The 15715-nt window shown below is 33.8% G+C and overlaps 3 protein-coding genes across 4 annotated transcripts; 1 reads left to right on the forward strand and 2 right to left on the reverse strand.

Moving 5' to 3' along the window:
• LOC111790954 lies at positions 1 to 2608 on the reverse strand. Of its 2 annotated transcripts, XM_023672095.1 has the most exons (3): positions 2307 to 2608; positions 540 to 1993; positions 1 to 399 (listed from the first exon to the last, which is right to left on the reverse strand). In XM_023672095.1, the coding sequence occupies exon 2, from the start codon at positions 1901 to 1903 to the stop codon at positions 569 to 571; it is 1335 nt and encodes a 444-aa protein (XP_023527863.1). In that variant the 5' UTR covers positions 1904 to 1993; positions 2307 to 2608; the 3' UTR covers positions 1 to 399; positions 540 to 568. The 2 variants fall into 2 exon arrangements, with proteins under 2 accessions (XP_023527863.1, XP_023527862.1); XM_023672094.1 differs by having other exon boundaries at positions 1 to 1993.
• Positions 2609 to 8646: 6038 nt separating this feature from the next.
• LOC111791179 lies at positions 8647 to 9374 on the forward strand. The gene has a single exon (XM_023672422.1). It carries the CDS (start codon positions 8720 to 8722, stop codon positions 9254 to 9256), a length of 537 nt encoding a protein of 178 aa, XP_023528190.1. The 5' UTR covers positions 8647 to 8719; the 3' UTR covers positions 9257 to 9374.
• A 4267-nt stretch (positions 9375 to 13641) lies between these two features.
• Positions 13642 to 14431, reverse strand: LOC111790245. The gene is made up of 2 exons (XM_023671106.1): positions 13918 to 14431; positions 13642 to 13826 (listed from the first exon to the last, which is right to left on the reverse strand). Exon 1 carries the CDS (start codon positions 14357 to 14359, stop codon positions 13931 to 13933), a length of 429 nt encoding a protein of 142 aa, XP_023526874.1. The 5' UTR covers positions 14360 to 14431; the 3' UTR covers positions 13642 to 13826; positions 13918 to 13930.
• Positions 14432 to 15715: the final 1284 nt, after the last annotated feature.

A 15715-nucleotide genomic window follows, 5' to 3' on the forward strand; every position in this document is an offset into this window, starting at 1 on the left:
TAGTAAAATAAAAGGCAATAAAGAAGAAGCAAACGCAAAGGTTTTCCCTCAAACACAAGTCTTCTCTTCAACGAAAGAATTTCAGAAGAAAAGGTACAGATTGATTCCAGTAATTTCCAACAGCAGCACAATCTATCTATCTAGAACATGGGAAATTTTGGATGCCAAATTCATTGGGAGGAGGAAGGGACATGCAGATAGCGTGTATATATTACAGGGGCTTACCATTACACCATCTGCTATTTGACCAACATAGCAATACCGATATCAAATATGCATCTTCTATGAAGGAGGAAAAAATTCAACAAACGCTTTCGCAACAGCCAGTTCGCCACATGATAGGAGTGTGCTGCAGCTGGAAAGCTGGCCAGATCGCACCACTTCATAATCTTCCAGTACCTTATCAGAGAATAGACCATCAAACTTCTTAGGCTAGCTGTTATTTATGTGGGGATTTCACACCAGCAAGGATCTTCCCAAGGTTGAAGAAAATTCAATAACTTAAAAGAAAAAAGTGAAAGTAAATAAATAGCTCATACGATGAGAAAGAACTTCATTATCAATTCAATTATCCCAATCTCCTCCTCCTTCGCTCCTGTAAATTTTCATTGTCCAAATCTGACCGTCGTGGTAACTCACTTCTCCTCCTGGTTGATGGAGATGGGAGTATTATTCGGTCGAATTCTGTACCACTACTGGTCTGGTTTTCTAGACGTGCAATATTAGTAGCAATATCCATACTTCTAGAAGATGACTCGAATTGGGGAACCAGAAAGGTGATTCCGCCAACAGGATCTGGAGGGATACCATCCGATCGCACAGTTGCAGCAATACCGGACAAGGGGTCTCCATTGTTAGGATTATTTGGTAGAGAGTGTGGGCGGCTTCTACTTGCGCCATGATTGTGAATGTATGTTTCAAGGTCCTCAACTAATCTTTCAGCAGAGTCCATTGCAGAATTCAAAGCAGATGAAAGAGATGAAAATGAGGCAGCACCTTGCAGTAGCAACCTAGACACTTGAAGGGATCGGCTTTGTTGATTGCTCTCATTCTCAGTAACAGGTAATACTTGGGATGCACGACGCCTCCGGCCCAACAAATTAGTCCTCTCAATCCTTCCATGCATAATGTCAGAATTCTGCGATCGAGATTGCTCCCCCATTGCACCAATCATGTTGCTAATCTGCTGGATCCTTTCTTCAATGAGAGAAGAAGATGCCCCCTGGAACAAAATTTGTTGCCTCATACTCTCAATCCTTTGAGCACGTGGCCTGGGAGGAACCTTCAAACCAGAATCATTCGGTTTCGACTTCTGAGCACGATTACCATTCCCATGGCCATAGATTGGAATGATGCTAGTATCTGTAACTTCACCTTGACATTCAGGGCATTCCTTGGCATTTGAATGAACATAAGATAACTGATAAAAGCAAGACCAGCAAAATAAGTGACCACAACATGTCAATATTGGATCCTTCGCAACATCCAAGCATATATTACAATCAAAAAAGCTTCCCATCTTGTTTCCAGTGGGCTTCAGCTCTGAATCCATCCCCAATGCTTTGGCAACCAAATGAGAGCCATCCTTTTTACTAGTTTTGGTAGAATTAGCTACTCTTTCCTGGGCAGCACTATCATCACCAGTATCATGTCTTTCAAGGTGAGCGTAAGCTGCTGCAGTGTCAGCAGGTTCAGTTACAGTCGGGGCATGTCGCCATCTCTGTCGCCGTGTAGCCCTTGTCGTAACAGCTTCAAGTTGCCGAATGCGTTCTTCAATGCGTCCATGAGCATTTTCAAGGTCATTCAGTATGGTGTCTAACCCTACCACTGAATCATAAGATTGATCCAAAGGCTCCTGATTCAAATCGAGGTCCATTATATCTTCTCTTGAGTTATTTCCCATTAGTATCTACACCGAATCTTTCCTTTCATTCTAACCTCACAACTAAAAACAATTCTCAAATTCAAGAAGCCAATCGAACCATCTCTGCTCCTGCCATTGAACAATAAAAAGCTTCACTTCTGTCAGTACAAAAGCCTCAAGAATTCCACATACCCTAAATAATAATAAAAATAGTAATCCCTAAGCACCAATTTTATCCACTGTTAGAAAATTTTGCTTCAATTATCCACAGAATAGCATGGAAACTCTCCAAATTTTCATGAAATCCAAATTCCCCCGTGAAATCAGAAACTGACTTTTTTGAAAAACCTAGAACAACGACCCAAGAAAGATCTCGATACAACAAATCAAAACAATCTTGAAAACCACTCACAATAAATTCAGAACCGAGAATAGAAAAGACCTGTTATCAGGCGAAGATTCGGGCAATCCGAAGCCCCTCGATCAAAGCCGCACTGCATCCATCGGCAAGGAATTGGAAATCCAATATCAGAACTGTGCAAGTGGATTCTCCACGACGCTGCTTCCTGGAGAAGAGCCGGAGAAACGAAAGAAGTGAAGAGTGAGGAGGAGGCGGAGATGGTGGCCGGAAGAGGAAAGGAAGCGGTGGCGGAGAGAGGAGGATATTTGGCTCGCCCTTATCAATTATCACGATACGGCCTACAGAGTGTCTCTGAAAGATCAAAATTACTGAATGGCGGACGTACCGGAAGAGAATCCATACGACGTCGTTTTAGTATATACAAAATACCGTCTTCCTATTGGTGAACGATTTTAGTAAATTTGTTACCTTTTCCTTCGCTTTACCGATTCATAATTCCCAAAATCGTCATTCGTGACGCATAAAATATTTTTTTAAAATAAATATTTAAATTTGAATACTTTTAAATCTCTATATTTTCAAAAATAAAAAATAATATATATATATATATATATATATCAAAATACACCTTTTTAAAAATAAAAGGATTAATCATATTGAATTTAAACCTAAATTTTTAAAAATACAAAATAGGTTTAAAATCATTTTGATTTTAAATTTTTTATTTTGTTCTTAAAATAAATATTTTAAAAGTACACTAACACTTGCATGATTAATATAAATAAGATTACGAGCTATCATTTTAGAAACGTCGATTTGGCAAGTGAAAATTAAACGAAAAAATAATATCACAAGCAATCAAAATTATTAGTTTAGGAAATAAAATAAAAAATTTAGAATTTCAAGAATATCTAGAATAAAATATTATCTTCCATATTCTTTTTTTTTTTTTNTTTTTTTTTTTTTTTTTTTTTTTTTTTTTTTTTTTTTTTTTTTTTTTTTTTGTTAATATTATTTTTCTTGTTTTAAATTTTATTGGGCAAAAATGAACTGAGATAACATTGGAATGAGAGTGATCTTTAGGATATGATCATTAAGAAACGTTTAAAGGAAATTAAAGTTATTACTTAACCAACAGAGTGCACTTTCCTTTTCTGTAGCTCAATCATAAGAATTTCATGGTTAAGTATACTTTGCTTGGAACAATTCTATATTGAGTAACCTCTCGAAAATTTTCCTAAGATGCATATGAATAAGGACAAAGTATGCTGGTAGGACTCGTGTTGGTCTATGGGTACAGTTTTCATTCTTAAAAAACATAATCATGTGCATGGAAGTCTCTAGAGATAGTTTTTACTCTTAAGAAGTTATGAATATGAATAATAGTTTTCACTTTTAGAAAACTAGCGATAGATAACATAACCATGTTGTAGGAATGCTTATGGTCGTTAAGTGCTAAATTAGAATTTCGCATGAGTCATTACACGTGTAATATGGAGATTTGGAACTTTTATTAAATTTAAAAAGGAAAGAAAAAATGAAGTAGCGTTGGCGACAAAAAGGGAGTGCGCGGGGGTGTACTAGTGTGCGGGCACGAGGTATAGCTGATGGGGAGGGGGCAGAAATTATAGTCATGTGAGCGAGCGGCAGGCAAACAGGGGTGCACGGGCACTGCCATCGACATACAATGCAAGCAAACAAGCGGCACATGGATACTGGTGTGGGGCGCGGATGCAAGGGATCAGGCATGCAGCACATGAGGCTAAGTGGGCCTCATTGCAGCCCAGGTGAGCGATTGAGGTGATCAACAAAGGACATGCATGCCGTCACGGGCATACGACTTGAAGGGTGCCTAATCAGCGCTTTGTGTAGCTCATGCGGCCTTCTCAACCATTTGCTTCTTACATAATTCACATTTAGCTGTGTGACCATGCAAGTAAAGTAAGAGTAGATTAATTTCTACGTTTAATTTGTAGCCCTTAGGTTACAATAGCGAACCTATTGTATTTTTAATACGTGTCATATTATGCTAAGTTTTCTTCTTCTTTTTTTAATTTTGTGCAAANATGAAAAAACAACAAAAATTCAGCTCAAAACAACTTTCTTGTATGTTAGGTGGATGAAAGTACACATTGGGACATGAAATAAAGCAAAGAAAAGAACAGGTAAACACACAGCAACTTGTCTCAATATAATAAATATATCACATGGAAGAGTGCATTTAAGATAATGATTTTATTCAATATTTTATACATTCTTTTATTTTATTAATTACAATTGTAAACCTAAAAAAATTGAAAAGTATACTTAATTTTGTTAGGTTAAACTAATCAAAATATCCATAAATTTTATAATTTATCTTAAAACTTAAATTTAAATTTTTTTATATTTTTTACTGTGAGTTCTAGATAAAAATTATTTTCTTTAAAAATGAAAAATATTTTTTAGATCAGTACAATATTTAAAAAATATTCTTTATAAAAAAAAAGTTTATAAAAATTCTTATCATTGGACGAAAACAGTCTATAAATATTTCATAAATTATTGTCAAAACTTTATAATCTTACTTTTGACCCATATAAAGAAATTTTTAAATTAAAAAATAAAATAAAATAAAATATTTTTGAAATTCTTATCAATTTAAAGTTATTAATGAAATTTTTAGAAACTAATACGTATGCTTTTACAAGTCTAAGAAACTCTTTTAAAAGAATTAATGATTTTTTTTTTTTAATTTAAGAATATTTTTGAAAGTCTACCCCTCATTTTAAATAAAATGCAAAATTTAAGAATATATTTATTAAATCGATAAAATGTTAAATTTTCGCTTGCCAAGCTAAAAAAAACATGTTTTTTTTTAACTCAAAGTCATGAGCAACTAAGCTTATATACCGATCCGTAAATTTAGTTTTTATCCGACACTAACATGAGCTTAAATTTTAGATTGGTTTCTGAACATTCAATTTAAAAAAAGAAATTAAAAAAAAAATCTAAGACGTACTTCTTAATTATAGAGCTTTGTGGTCAATAAGTGTAATGCCCGCTCACCCTCAAACTCGATTCATGTCGTTAGCATTTATACGGTTCATATTTTAATATTATTATAAAACAAAAACAATCATATTTTACATATATTTACAATTAAGATCTAGGTATGATTTTTGAAATCTCCAGTTCAACCTCACTATCGTTTCAATCATACTTCATCTCGTCTATCTAAAAAGAAAAATAATTTGTGTGAGTCATTAATTTACTCCGTAAGTAGCTAGTTTGTTTTTAACAAGTTACATTAATTATCTTATCTTTTCAGTATATTTACACTTCATAATTTAAACTTCCATGTGAAGGTTTTTTGTTTGGATCAGGTCCTTGGTCGAATCCGTCCCTCATTCACAAGCTCACTTTCTAGTTTCCAATGAAGTTTTGACTAACGTTATAGGTCTGAAGGTATCTTAACTATCATTTACCTGTTAACTCTATTTATGCTTATCATAAATTTTAGACTTGCATGTAAAACTCACTCTCGATCAAATACGACCTGTCTACTAAACATTTTGCATGTAAATCTTTATCAATCGAATTAGCTTGTAACACATGAAATAATGATTGAACCGAGTCTGTCCAATTTTTTATATGAAGAATGAATGCTTGTTTAATTTCTTGGTCATGGATCGTGTAATAGGTCCAGTTATAACATTTGGAACACCATGATGAGCCTGACATAATGGTTGAATCGAGCTTATCCAATTTTGCATATGAAGAATGAATGTTTGTTCAATCTTCTTGGTCTTGGATCATGTAATAGGTTCAGTTGGAACATTTGGAACACCGTGATGCTCATCACTCTAACTTAGCACTCAGCACATCGATCAAGGTGTTGTGAGGTTTAGTCCATGCCCTCTCATCCTATCATCCATCCAGCCATGGGTGTACATAAGGCCTAATCGTTATTAGAGTTCCTTTCTTGAATTCCTAATGGTTCCTACATCAAACTATATTATAATATCGCATATCCATACAATGTTACATAATCATACGTTATGTCAGGCTCATAGCATAAACTAGAGTTCTCCCGTAAATTTTTAACAGGCCCATATTTTATGCATGCATGTATGATTATTACAATTTAAGTCATATGATTCACACGCATATATTATAACTAAGCTCCTAATCACGTGATCGATGTGTTCCACGTCAATAATGAGTTAAAACTTGTTTAGGAGTTTTGATAAACTACTTACCTATATTGCTTAACCTCAGTTCTTAAAGAGGCTATGTCTTCCCAATATCTTCTAAATACACCTATCTTCAATAATTTTCAACGTTAAATCAACCAATATTGGTAGAGCATATCAAAATGAGTTGAATATGATGAACCGGAGCTCAACACGTGCTCACCATACGCCTCCCACCTTCGATGATGTGCAGCCACGCGAGCGTGAACCCCACACGCTTGTCATCTTCTACCACTACCTCGACCAGTAATTCTTTAAAATAGACATGTAATTATCTAAAAGTAAATATGAAAAGATAGTCGTTTAATTTAAACTTGGAACATGATGTTACAGCTTAAAATCAAATCAAATCCTAATTTGATCAGTGAAACCTTCATCATTGCCGATAGCTACTGTTAACTATAGGTCACTCCACTGTAGATGAAGAGTTGCACTGTTATGCACGGTAGGATAAATTATGTCTATTGATATAATCATTACAAAAAAAATTCAATCATTCACAAGTTGTTCATAGTTACATTTAGGTCAGAAGTTCGTTTTACCCTTATAATTACATGTTTCACCCAAAGTACCACTAATTATCTAATGAAAATTTTGTTTATGATCCAATCATAAACCAAGTCCCTCTCAAGCCAATGAAAGGGTGGGACACCATTGTTCAAGTCCCGAAATCCGCACTTAATAGAATAACTCATCTACTTTTCTGATATAGAAAGGAGTGAATTCCATCCAGTAATATTATGTTACCAACTCCTTATTTGGTCAAGTCCCCGAAATGGTAGATATATTGCATCGACTATGAGAGTCATTCTCACACATGCAAATTAAAAGATAAGCTCTCACAGACAGAAGTTCATAACTCACTTAGGATTAAGATCGAGTCGCATATGATCATCATGTGAAATATTAATTTTCTCAATTAACGGATTTATAAAAATAAATTATATATTTCGTGGTCTAGTCTTATACAAACTCATTATATAAGATACCTCCACTCACATGTCTCCACATGAACAATTTAAATCAAATCATTTGTAAGAATTACAAAGTGGATTATATCAATCGTGTTACCCGTATAAAGGCACCGAACTTTATCCATATACTATAGACCGTTCAAATTATTATTTGAACATGACTCTGTTGTCTTCAACTACATATGGTTTAAGATTTCATTAATAATCTTAGATTTTCATACGATAGATAATATTAAATTGTAAATAAAATAATAAAATTATCATTAAAAATCAAATAATTAATTACGAGTCTTTAAGGCATAAATCCTAACCTAAAGTTGATTGGAAAACCTCCCAACCTTGGGAAAATCGAGAAGGTTCACAAAATCATGGTTGGAAAACAAGAAGACATGTCGAAGGCACGAGCCGGAGTCCAAATCAGAACAAAAGTCACATACTAATAGATTCAATAATACTTGGACTCCCTCAACAAACCATCAAGTTCCAAGGTTCGATTCTTGGATCATAGACTTTGGTTCAATTCATCGCATGACTCCCTACTCTCAATATTTTAAAATATATAAACCATACTCAAGTAATCGAAAAGTTACGGTGGCAAATGGAATCAGTACCACCATGGCAGGAGTAGACGATGTATTCATATTTCTGGGGGGTTGATTGCACTTACGCTTCTAATTTCACTTTAGTTAGTCCAACTTTTTTAGCACAACCTAACACGTTTTTACACTATGCTTGCTCATTTTGTCCCAACATCATGTTTACTCAACTAAGTCGAAACACAGTCTAACACGTTTCTCTTATGCACCCACATTTTATATTTTATTCATTGATTATCGGATTCGACACGAAATATTGGTCTAATTGATGAGATTAATAAAATCAAACCATACTAAAAGTATATGAACAAAATTTTAAAATTAAAATAAAAGTTGGAAATTAATGAATGATTGAAATATTCCATAGCATTAAGATTATAGCAATATTTTAATCCAATGATTTTATTTTAAAAAGTAATATTTTATTATTAACTAATGAAAATTTTAAAAAATATAATTTTTATATATTTATTTATTTATTTGCCAATTTTTAAGTTAAATGATTTTTATATATATTTTAAAATCGTAATTTCCTTTTAAAAAAAAAAAAAAAAAAAAAGAATGCGATAAACACGGAAAGAATTAATGAGGTTGACGTACAAAGACGCATTATTGCTTCATTGATCATTATCTTCTCATCATCCAATCACATCTTCGTTACACAAAAACAGAGCAAAAACCAGAGACAAATGCTGAACCAACATTTCAGCCACCGCCACCCACTTGCCGCCGCGACCGTGGCGGAGGACGACGGAGCCATCTGCTCAGGCTGCGAGCTACGGCTTTCCGGCGACGCCTACAAGTGCATAAAGCCCAAATGCGAATTCCACCTCCACGACCTCTGTTTCTCCCTCCCGCCAGAGATCCACCACCCCTCTCACCCAAAACACCCCCTCATTCTCGCCGGATCTCCGCCGTACGCCGGCGGAGAGTTCGCCTGTGATGCGTGCGGCGATTTGGGCTCCGGCTTCATCTACCGGTGCCCTCGATGCCAGTTCGACCTCCACATCCACTGCGCCGCTTTGCCGGAGACCGTGATCGGAAAAAACCACGGCCACCCGCTCCGCCTTGTGTTCCATTATAAGGGGAAGGGGTTTTGCTGCGGCGTTTGTGAGGGTGGGTTAGGAAATGGGTGTTGGGTTTATTGTTGTGGGGATTGTGATTTTGGGGTTCATGTTGATTGCTTTGTGGGTGAAGATGAAGATGAAGATGAAGAAATTGAATGATTTCGATGAATTTCATGATCTCTTTCCAATGTTCTTGGAATTTTCATATGTTTTTGTCCATTCAATTTGAATGTAATTTCATAGTTTAGAATGAAATTATTAAATTCTTAATTGTTAACGACATTTTCATCTCTCTATTTGGGCTCAAGGGAAGATGTACCTCGAGTCGGTCGAGATTGACTCTAGTATCTTCAAGCCCGAGGTCAATCTCAACTTTTCCGAAGTTGAGATCAACCTAGCTTCGCCCAACTAGCTCAAGAACAACTTAAACGAATCTAATCCTATTCTTTTTTATAGAAGTAAAAAAGTCGAAAATTCTGACTAGTTATTTGACACGTCAGAATTACCACATGTCCAACAAGTATTACCACACGATAGCACTCAAATAGTCTCAGGTCATCAAGACGTGTCATTTGCCACATCAACCAACGTAAGAATTGGATTGACACATCAACAAAATTGGACAATTGCACGACACAATATGCCACGTCATACAATTTTGGTATGAAGAAAGACATTTTAATTATGTAATATGAGCTTTGAAAAAAATACGAAAAAAGTCGTTACAATTACCACAAGATAAACTCAATTTGCATTATAGAATTGTCAAACTTAATTTATTCTTAAATAGTTTTAAATTGGGTAGATGATAATCTCGAGTTAAAAGGTTTCATTAATATATATTAACACTATTTTTTTACTTTAAAATTATGATAATAAAGTAGGAAGGTTAAAACTCGTGAAATATCTAATATAGTTTAGATTACATAGCTAGAATCGTTCAAGTTTGACTTGATCAAATCTTATTTATGAAGTAATTTGAATCACATATAAATGTTTTGTCTTGAGATATTCGATCAACAAAATAATTCATATCTTATTTTCACTTGGAGTAATTTTTTATTGTCGTGGGGTTCTTTGATATTTTATCTAAAGATTTTATTATGTGTTAGATCAAATTTCGGAGAGTTACCTTCATTTGGAATGAAATTAACTTGATTTAGAAGTTTTAACATTCGTGATTTAGGGGTAAACATATTTATGAGAGTTTTTTTTACCAATTTCATTGTATCTACGTCATTCTTGACATTTCTATAAATTTGGGACGTAGATATTTTAAAAATTAATTCTACGTATTAATAGAAAATATTTTAAATGCACCAATGAAATAATTTCCATTACCAAAGAACAAAAGAATAATTCAAAAAACAAATACAAAAAAGAAAAATCTAAATTAACAAATAACATAAACTACCGCTGCTTACTTTTCACTTTACATTGCTAATCGATTCGATTCAATTCGATCCGACGCAATTCTCTAAAACCTGCCACTGTCGTCGGAACGCTCCCGACGAACAGACGAGGGAGTCGGAACATTCGACGATGGAGAAAGCTCACCGCCGGGTGGAAGGTCGGAAAGAGCTGCCAACAACCGACGAATACTAACGGAACGAGCTGGTTTAAAGCTGAGAGATCTCAATTTCGTGTCGTTGGAGAAGAGATTGGATGATTGGGAGAGGATCAAATAGACAAGAACCTGAACGACGACGAACATGGCGATCTTGAGGAAGATCCCGGCGACATCGAATTCCAAAATTGGGATCATAATAGAGATTTGAGGGTGAATCTGAGATGGGATTAAAATTGGTGGAGATGGGATTGAAATGGGATAGCGAAAATGGAGGTTTTATAGAGAAGAAAAGGTGTTGGGCGGAGGTTGTTTGACCCTGTAGCCGCCATGTTTGGAACAGAGAGCTGGACGACAATGGCACGAACCTTCCTGTTCTTTTGGATAATCTTTGGGTGTTTTTAATTATTTATAAAATATTATTTAACCTTTACTAATTATACTAATTATTAAAAATAATGTAGAGTGCAGTGTTGTGATCCTATTTTCGAATGGATTAGATTGATTCGATAAAAAGAAAATGTTAACTTGCAAATCAACTAAATTTTCGATTTTTCAAAAATTTTATGTTTGGGTTGAATAGTTCAAGTTGATCGAACTCTTGGATCATTTGATCGTCTATACTTTTATGCTATTTATAAATTTAGAAATTACGAGTCATATAACTAATTATATAATTTATAAAATATAGTATAGGTCAAAATCTAGAATTGAATTAGAAATTAGAAACATGTTTGGTTTGGTCAGAATATCAATTAATTTATTTCTTTAAAAAAAAAAAAAAAAAAACCGTTAGTTGAAGGTTTCGTGTCTAAATTCTAATTCCCACGTGCGTGTTATAATAAAACAATAGTTTTTTTCTTTTTGGGGAAAACAAATTAATTCCGTTTATTACTTTCTTTTCTTCTTTCCTTGAAGGTGTCGTGCCTAAATTCTAATTTCCACGTGGAAGTTAGGGACATTACTTTATTTGGGATATGTTTTGAAGTTTGTATTTATTTCATTAAATTTTTCAAAAACTAATTAATAATTATGAATACTAATTAGTAAAATAAGAAATTGTTTGTTTGAAAATTTTTCGAAAAAGCTAATCATATGTTCTTCTCTCCATCGGAACAATAGGGTCGTGATGCTCATTCCTAAACTTGTTGAGGAGATGAAATCTCATATGTGTCGATATCGATGGTAACTCATTATTTCAATGAATCATTTCTTCGGACGAGTACATAAGAAGTGATCCTCTTTTTATCTCTATTTTCCTTTTGAATTAAGTATAGAAAAAGAAAAACGGGTCAATTAGAGGAGATATGGATTACGGGTTAGCAAAAAACATGCTTCTCAAAGAGAAGAGTTCAACTCACTGTTGGATATGGAGCCTGATGCCTAGAGTACAGATATATTTGGAACATATTTCGTAAATATCGATATATATGATGGTAGATATTTGGTAAAGATTTGATAAAGATATATTTGCTAAATTATATAAATCTTTGGAAGCAATATTTAGTAAATTGAAACCATATATATACCCCTAGTGCTCAAAATGTATTTTTTCTTCATTTTCTGTATTCTCTTGTACATATCGAAGTCATCAATAAAAATTTTTAGCCAATATTCTTCATTGAATTTTCTTTGTGGACGTTGTTGAGCGATCCTAACAACTGATATTAAAGCTAACAATTGGTATCGATCCTAACACTCGCCTCGAGTCTAGTTGGCATTGGACCCATTATTGTCTCATTTGTATCTACTCACACGTTAGTTCCCACTCGGTCATAGGGTTTGTGGTTTAGTCTCTAATTATATATTTCTTTTATAAAAAGTAAAGTAGATGGCAGCTTTTAATTAATAATTAATGCATTATGAAGGTATCGTAGACTATATAGACTGCCATTTGGTCCAAAAGAAAACGACAAGTCAGCTTTTATTGAAACCTTATATCAATAATATACCGCGCCTTCTCCGTCAACAATNTTTTTTTTTTTTTTTTTTTTTTTTTTTTTTTTTTTTTTTTTTTTTTTTTTTTTTTTTTTTTTTAATCTCATTTTGTTTTTATAATTAAGTCTGTCGTTTTCTTACAATGCAAACGCATTTTAATGTAAATATTATTTTAAATTCATAATAAACAACTTCCATAATTCATAGCCAAATTCAATTGCATTATGAACCATTTGAAGATAATGCAAGGATTTTACATGGTCATTGTAAGAGCTTCCAAAAGTCTAAATAGGGAGTGGTTGAAAGTTATGTCTATTTAATTTAATACATATAACTTTAAAATATTCATTTTTTAATTCTTTTTAAATTTCCTAATTATTATAATATTTAATTATAATAATTCAATCTTTAAATGAAGTTCAACCACTTTTTTAGTTTTATTTAATGTCTAATACTTTAAAGTGAAATTTTGTGAAACAAATAAAAATACAAAAATATTATTTCTGAAAATTTATGACAAAATACATGAAATAGCTATCTTGTAGATTTTAGTTTATTAACATATTAACAATATTTTTTTGTTGTTGATAATTTTGTAATTAAAATAAGATGAATATTGATGTAACGACAGGTATAAAAATTATGTAATTATATATCAAGACGATTAAAAAATTAAAATGAATGTTTATATTTTTCTCTATTTATAAATAATATCAGTCTTCTATAAAATTTTTCCATAAGTTACTACGTCCAATTTTTCCTTTATAATGAAGAATATATATATATATTTGAAACTTTAAATTAGTGATTAGTGGAAAAAAATTCCAAATGTAAGAATAAAACAAAATTTAAAAATANTTTTTTTTTTTTTTTTTTTTTTTTTTTGGGTATAATTTAGCCTAAAAAAAATGGTCCTAAATTAAGAAAAATCAAATGGATGCGTCTGCGATTTTCTGAGGCCTGGAGAAGCCTGTTTCGATGGACCAGTGGGTGAGCCCATGCCTCGATTTCAATCGGAAAAAGCGGAAAATCGCGAACGAACAAGCAAACACCGATATAAATTCCAGAATAAATTGCTCCACAAAAAAAACTCCAGCAAACGTTTATTCTCTCCATTTTACATTGTTCCTAGATATTGATCCTGTTCGTTCTTCATCTGCTCGTTTTTCTCTCCACAGGTTTAAATCTGAATCGCTCTTTCCTTCATAAACGGCGAATCAGGATCTATTTTATTGTGGAATCAGATTCAAACATCTTCATATAGATAACAGAAATTTAAAGAAAAAGGAGTAAAAAAGAAACGGAAACGGCAAACCTAGAAATCGCGATCAGGCCGACGATTGAGCGAGCTTTGAAGCCTCCAGATCTGCGGCTTGCTTGAGGAAACTCTGATCGCCGTCATCGAGCGCCATCTGAATCGGAGACGAGCCTAATCCATCGGCGATTGCGAGCAAAATGTTCTTCATCTCCGTCCGAAATTCTTCTGCATCGACGGTGCCGCTTTTGTCGCAATCAAACTGCTCGAAGATCGAATCGTAGAGTTGAGTGAGTTTCTCCGGCGGAGTGACGACGTCGACGCCGAAGTGAGTCTCGATCAGGCGGAGTGTCTCGAAGGCCTTGCGGAGTTCGGATCGAGACAGAACGCCATCGTTGTTCAGATCCAGAGAGGCGAAGGCTTCGTCCACGCTCTTCTTGAAATGAGATTCGTCGTTCACGAAGTTTCGCACCGTAGATCCGTCGATTACGACCACGGCCATTCCTCTTTCTCTGTGTTGATGTTTTTCTCTCCACTGGTGTGTGAGTGGTGGTAAGTCGGTGACTCGGTCGTGAGATAAACTTTGAAATTAGTCTCTTACGTTTTTATATATATCCATAGAGTGGGGACCACAAGAGAATTGTGATAAAAAGGACAATTCCGCTATATTTTTTTTTTATTATTATTATTAACTTGAAAACAAAACTATCAGCTCACGTGGTTTGTATAATATCTAGGGACTATTTTTTAAAAAAAGAAAAAAATAATTTAGATTTTTAATTTTTCTAATACAGTTTTTTTTTTTTAAACCTATAAGACAATAAATATATATATATATTGAATACAAAATTAAAAACTTTAATAATATTTGTGAAATAATTTTTTTTTTTTTTTTTTTTTTTATAACATAGAATTCGACAATTTTTTTAAGGATAAATTACACCATTAATAATGAAGAACCATAACACTGAATTACCTGGGATCACTTCCACTACCCCTCATCACTTCCACTACCCCTCATCACTTCCATTACCCAAACATTGCATTTTCCAACTTAAATGGAAATTGAATTATACATCCAAAATAGCCTAAGAAGAACGACTGCATTTTCGAACTAAAATGGAATATTACAGCCAAAATTGAATTGTACATCCAAAATAGCTCTAAGAAGACATGATCCCAAGCAGATACTTGACATGTACACCCTCATGATCCCAAGCGGATACTTTGCTGGTTCCATCACAAGGGGAACAAAGACCAAGATTTATTTTATCCGGTATCAAAAATAGAACACCTTTCAGGAGTATCTCGCAAATACATAAATATGATGTACAAAAAATATGTTATTCCTGTTGAGTTATGGAGTCTGCTCCCTGTATTTATAGCTTGGTCAATGGCTATATCCGGTAAAGCTATATATGGTACATAGCTATATATAGTAGATGGTTAAATCTGGTAAAGCTATATTTAGTAGACTGAACCATATATATATCCCGTCCAGTAAAGCTCTTAAATGTACTTTTCTATTCTCTGTACTCTCTTGTTGTACATGCCTGAAGTCATCAATAAAAAATCCTTTTAGCCAGAGTTCTCCTTGCAACTTCTCTCTATCCTTCTCTTTGTGTTCATCTAGATCGAGCGTGTGCGTTGTTGTGCGATCCTAACAACTGGTATCGATCCTAACAACTGGTATCAGAGCAAGGCAAAATTCACCACGATCTGTGAAGATGGAAAGTTCAAAGATTGGAATTGAGAAGTTCGATGGATCCGATTTCGGTTTCTGGAAGATGCAGATTGAAGATTATCTGTACCAGAAAGATCTTCACGAACCTCTGTTGGGGGTGAAGCCGGATACCAT

The sequence above is a fragment of the Cucurbita pepo genome, chromosome LG03, assembly GCF_002806865.2.
Source record: "Cucurbita pepo subsp. pepo cultivar mu-cu-16 chromosome LG03, ASM280686v2, whole genome shotgun sequence".
Taxonomy (NCBI): domain Eukaryota; kingdom Viridiplantae; phylum Streptophyta; class Magnoliopsida; order Cucurbitales; family Cucurbitaceae; genus Cucurbita; species Cucurbita pepo.

Bases quoted from the DNA above. Each gene is read 5' to 3' on its own strand.
- LOC111790245 (XM_023671106.1), bottom strand. From the start codon at position 14,359: ATGGCCGTGGTCGTAATCGACGGATCTACGGTGCGAAACTTCGTGAAC.
- LOC111791179 (XM_023672422.1), top strand. From the start codon at position 8,720: ATGCTGAACCAACATTTCAGCCACCGCCACCCACTTGCCGCCGCGACC.
- LOC111790954 (XM_023672095.1), bottom strand. From the start codon at position 1,903: ATGGGAAATAACTCAAGAGAAGATATAATGGACCTCGATTTGAATCAG.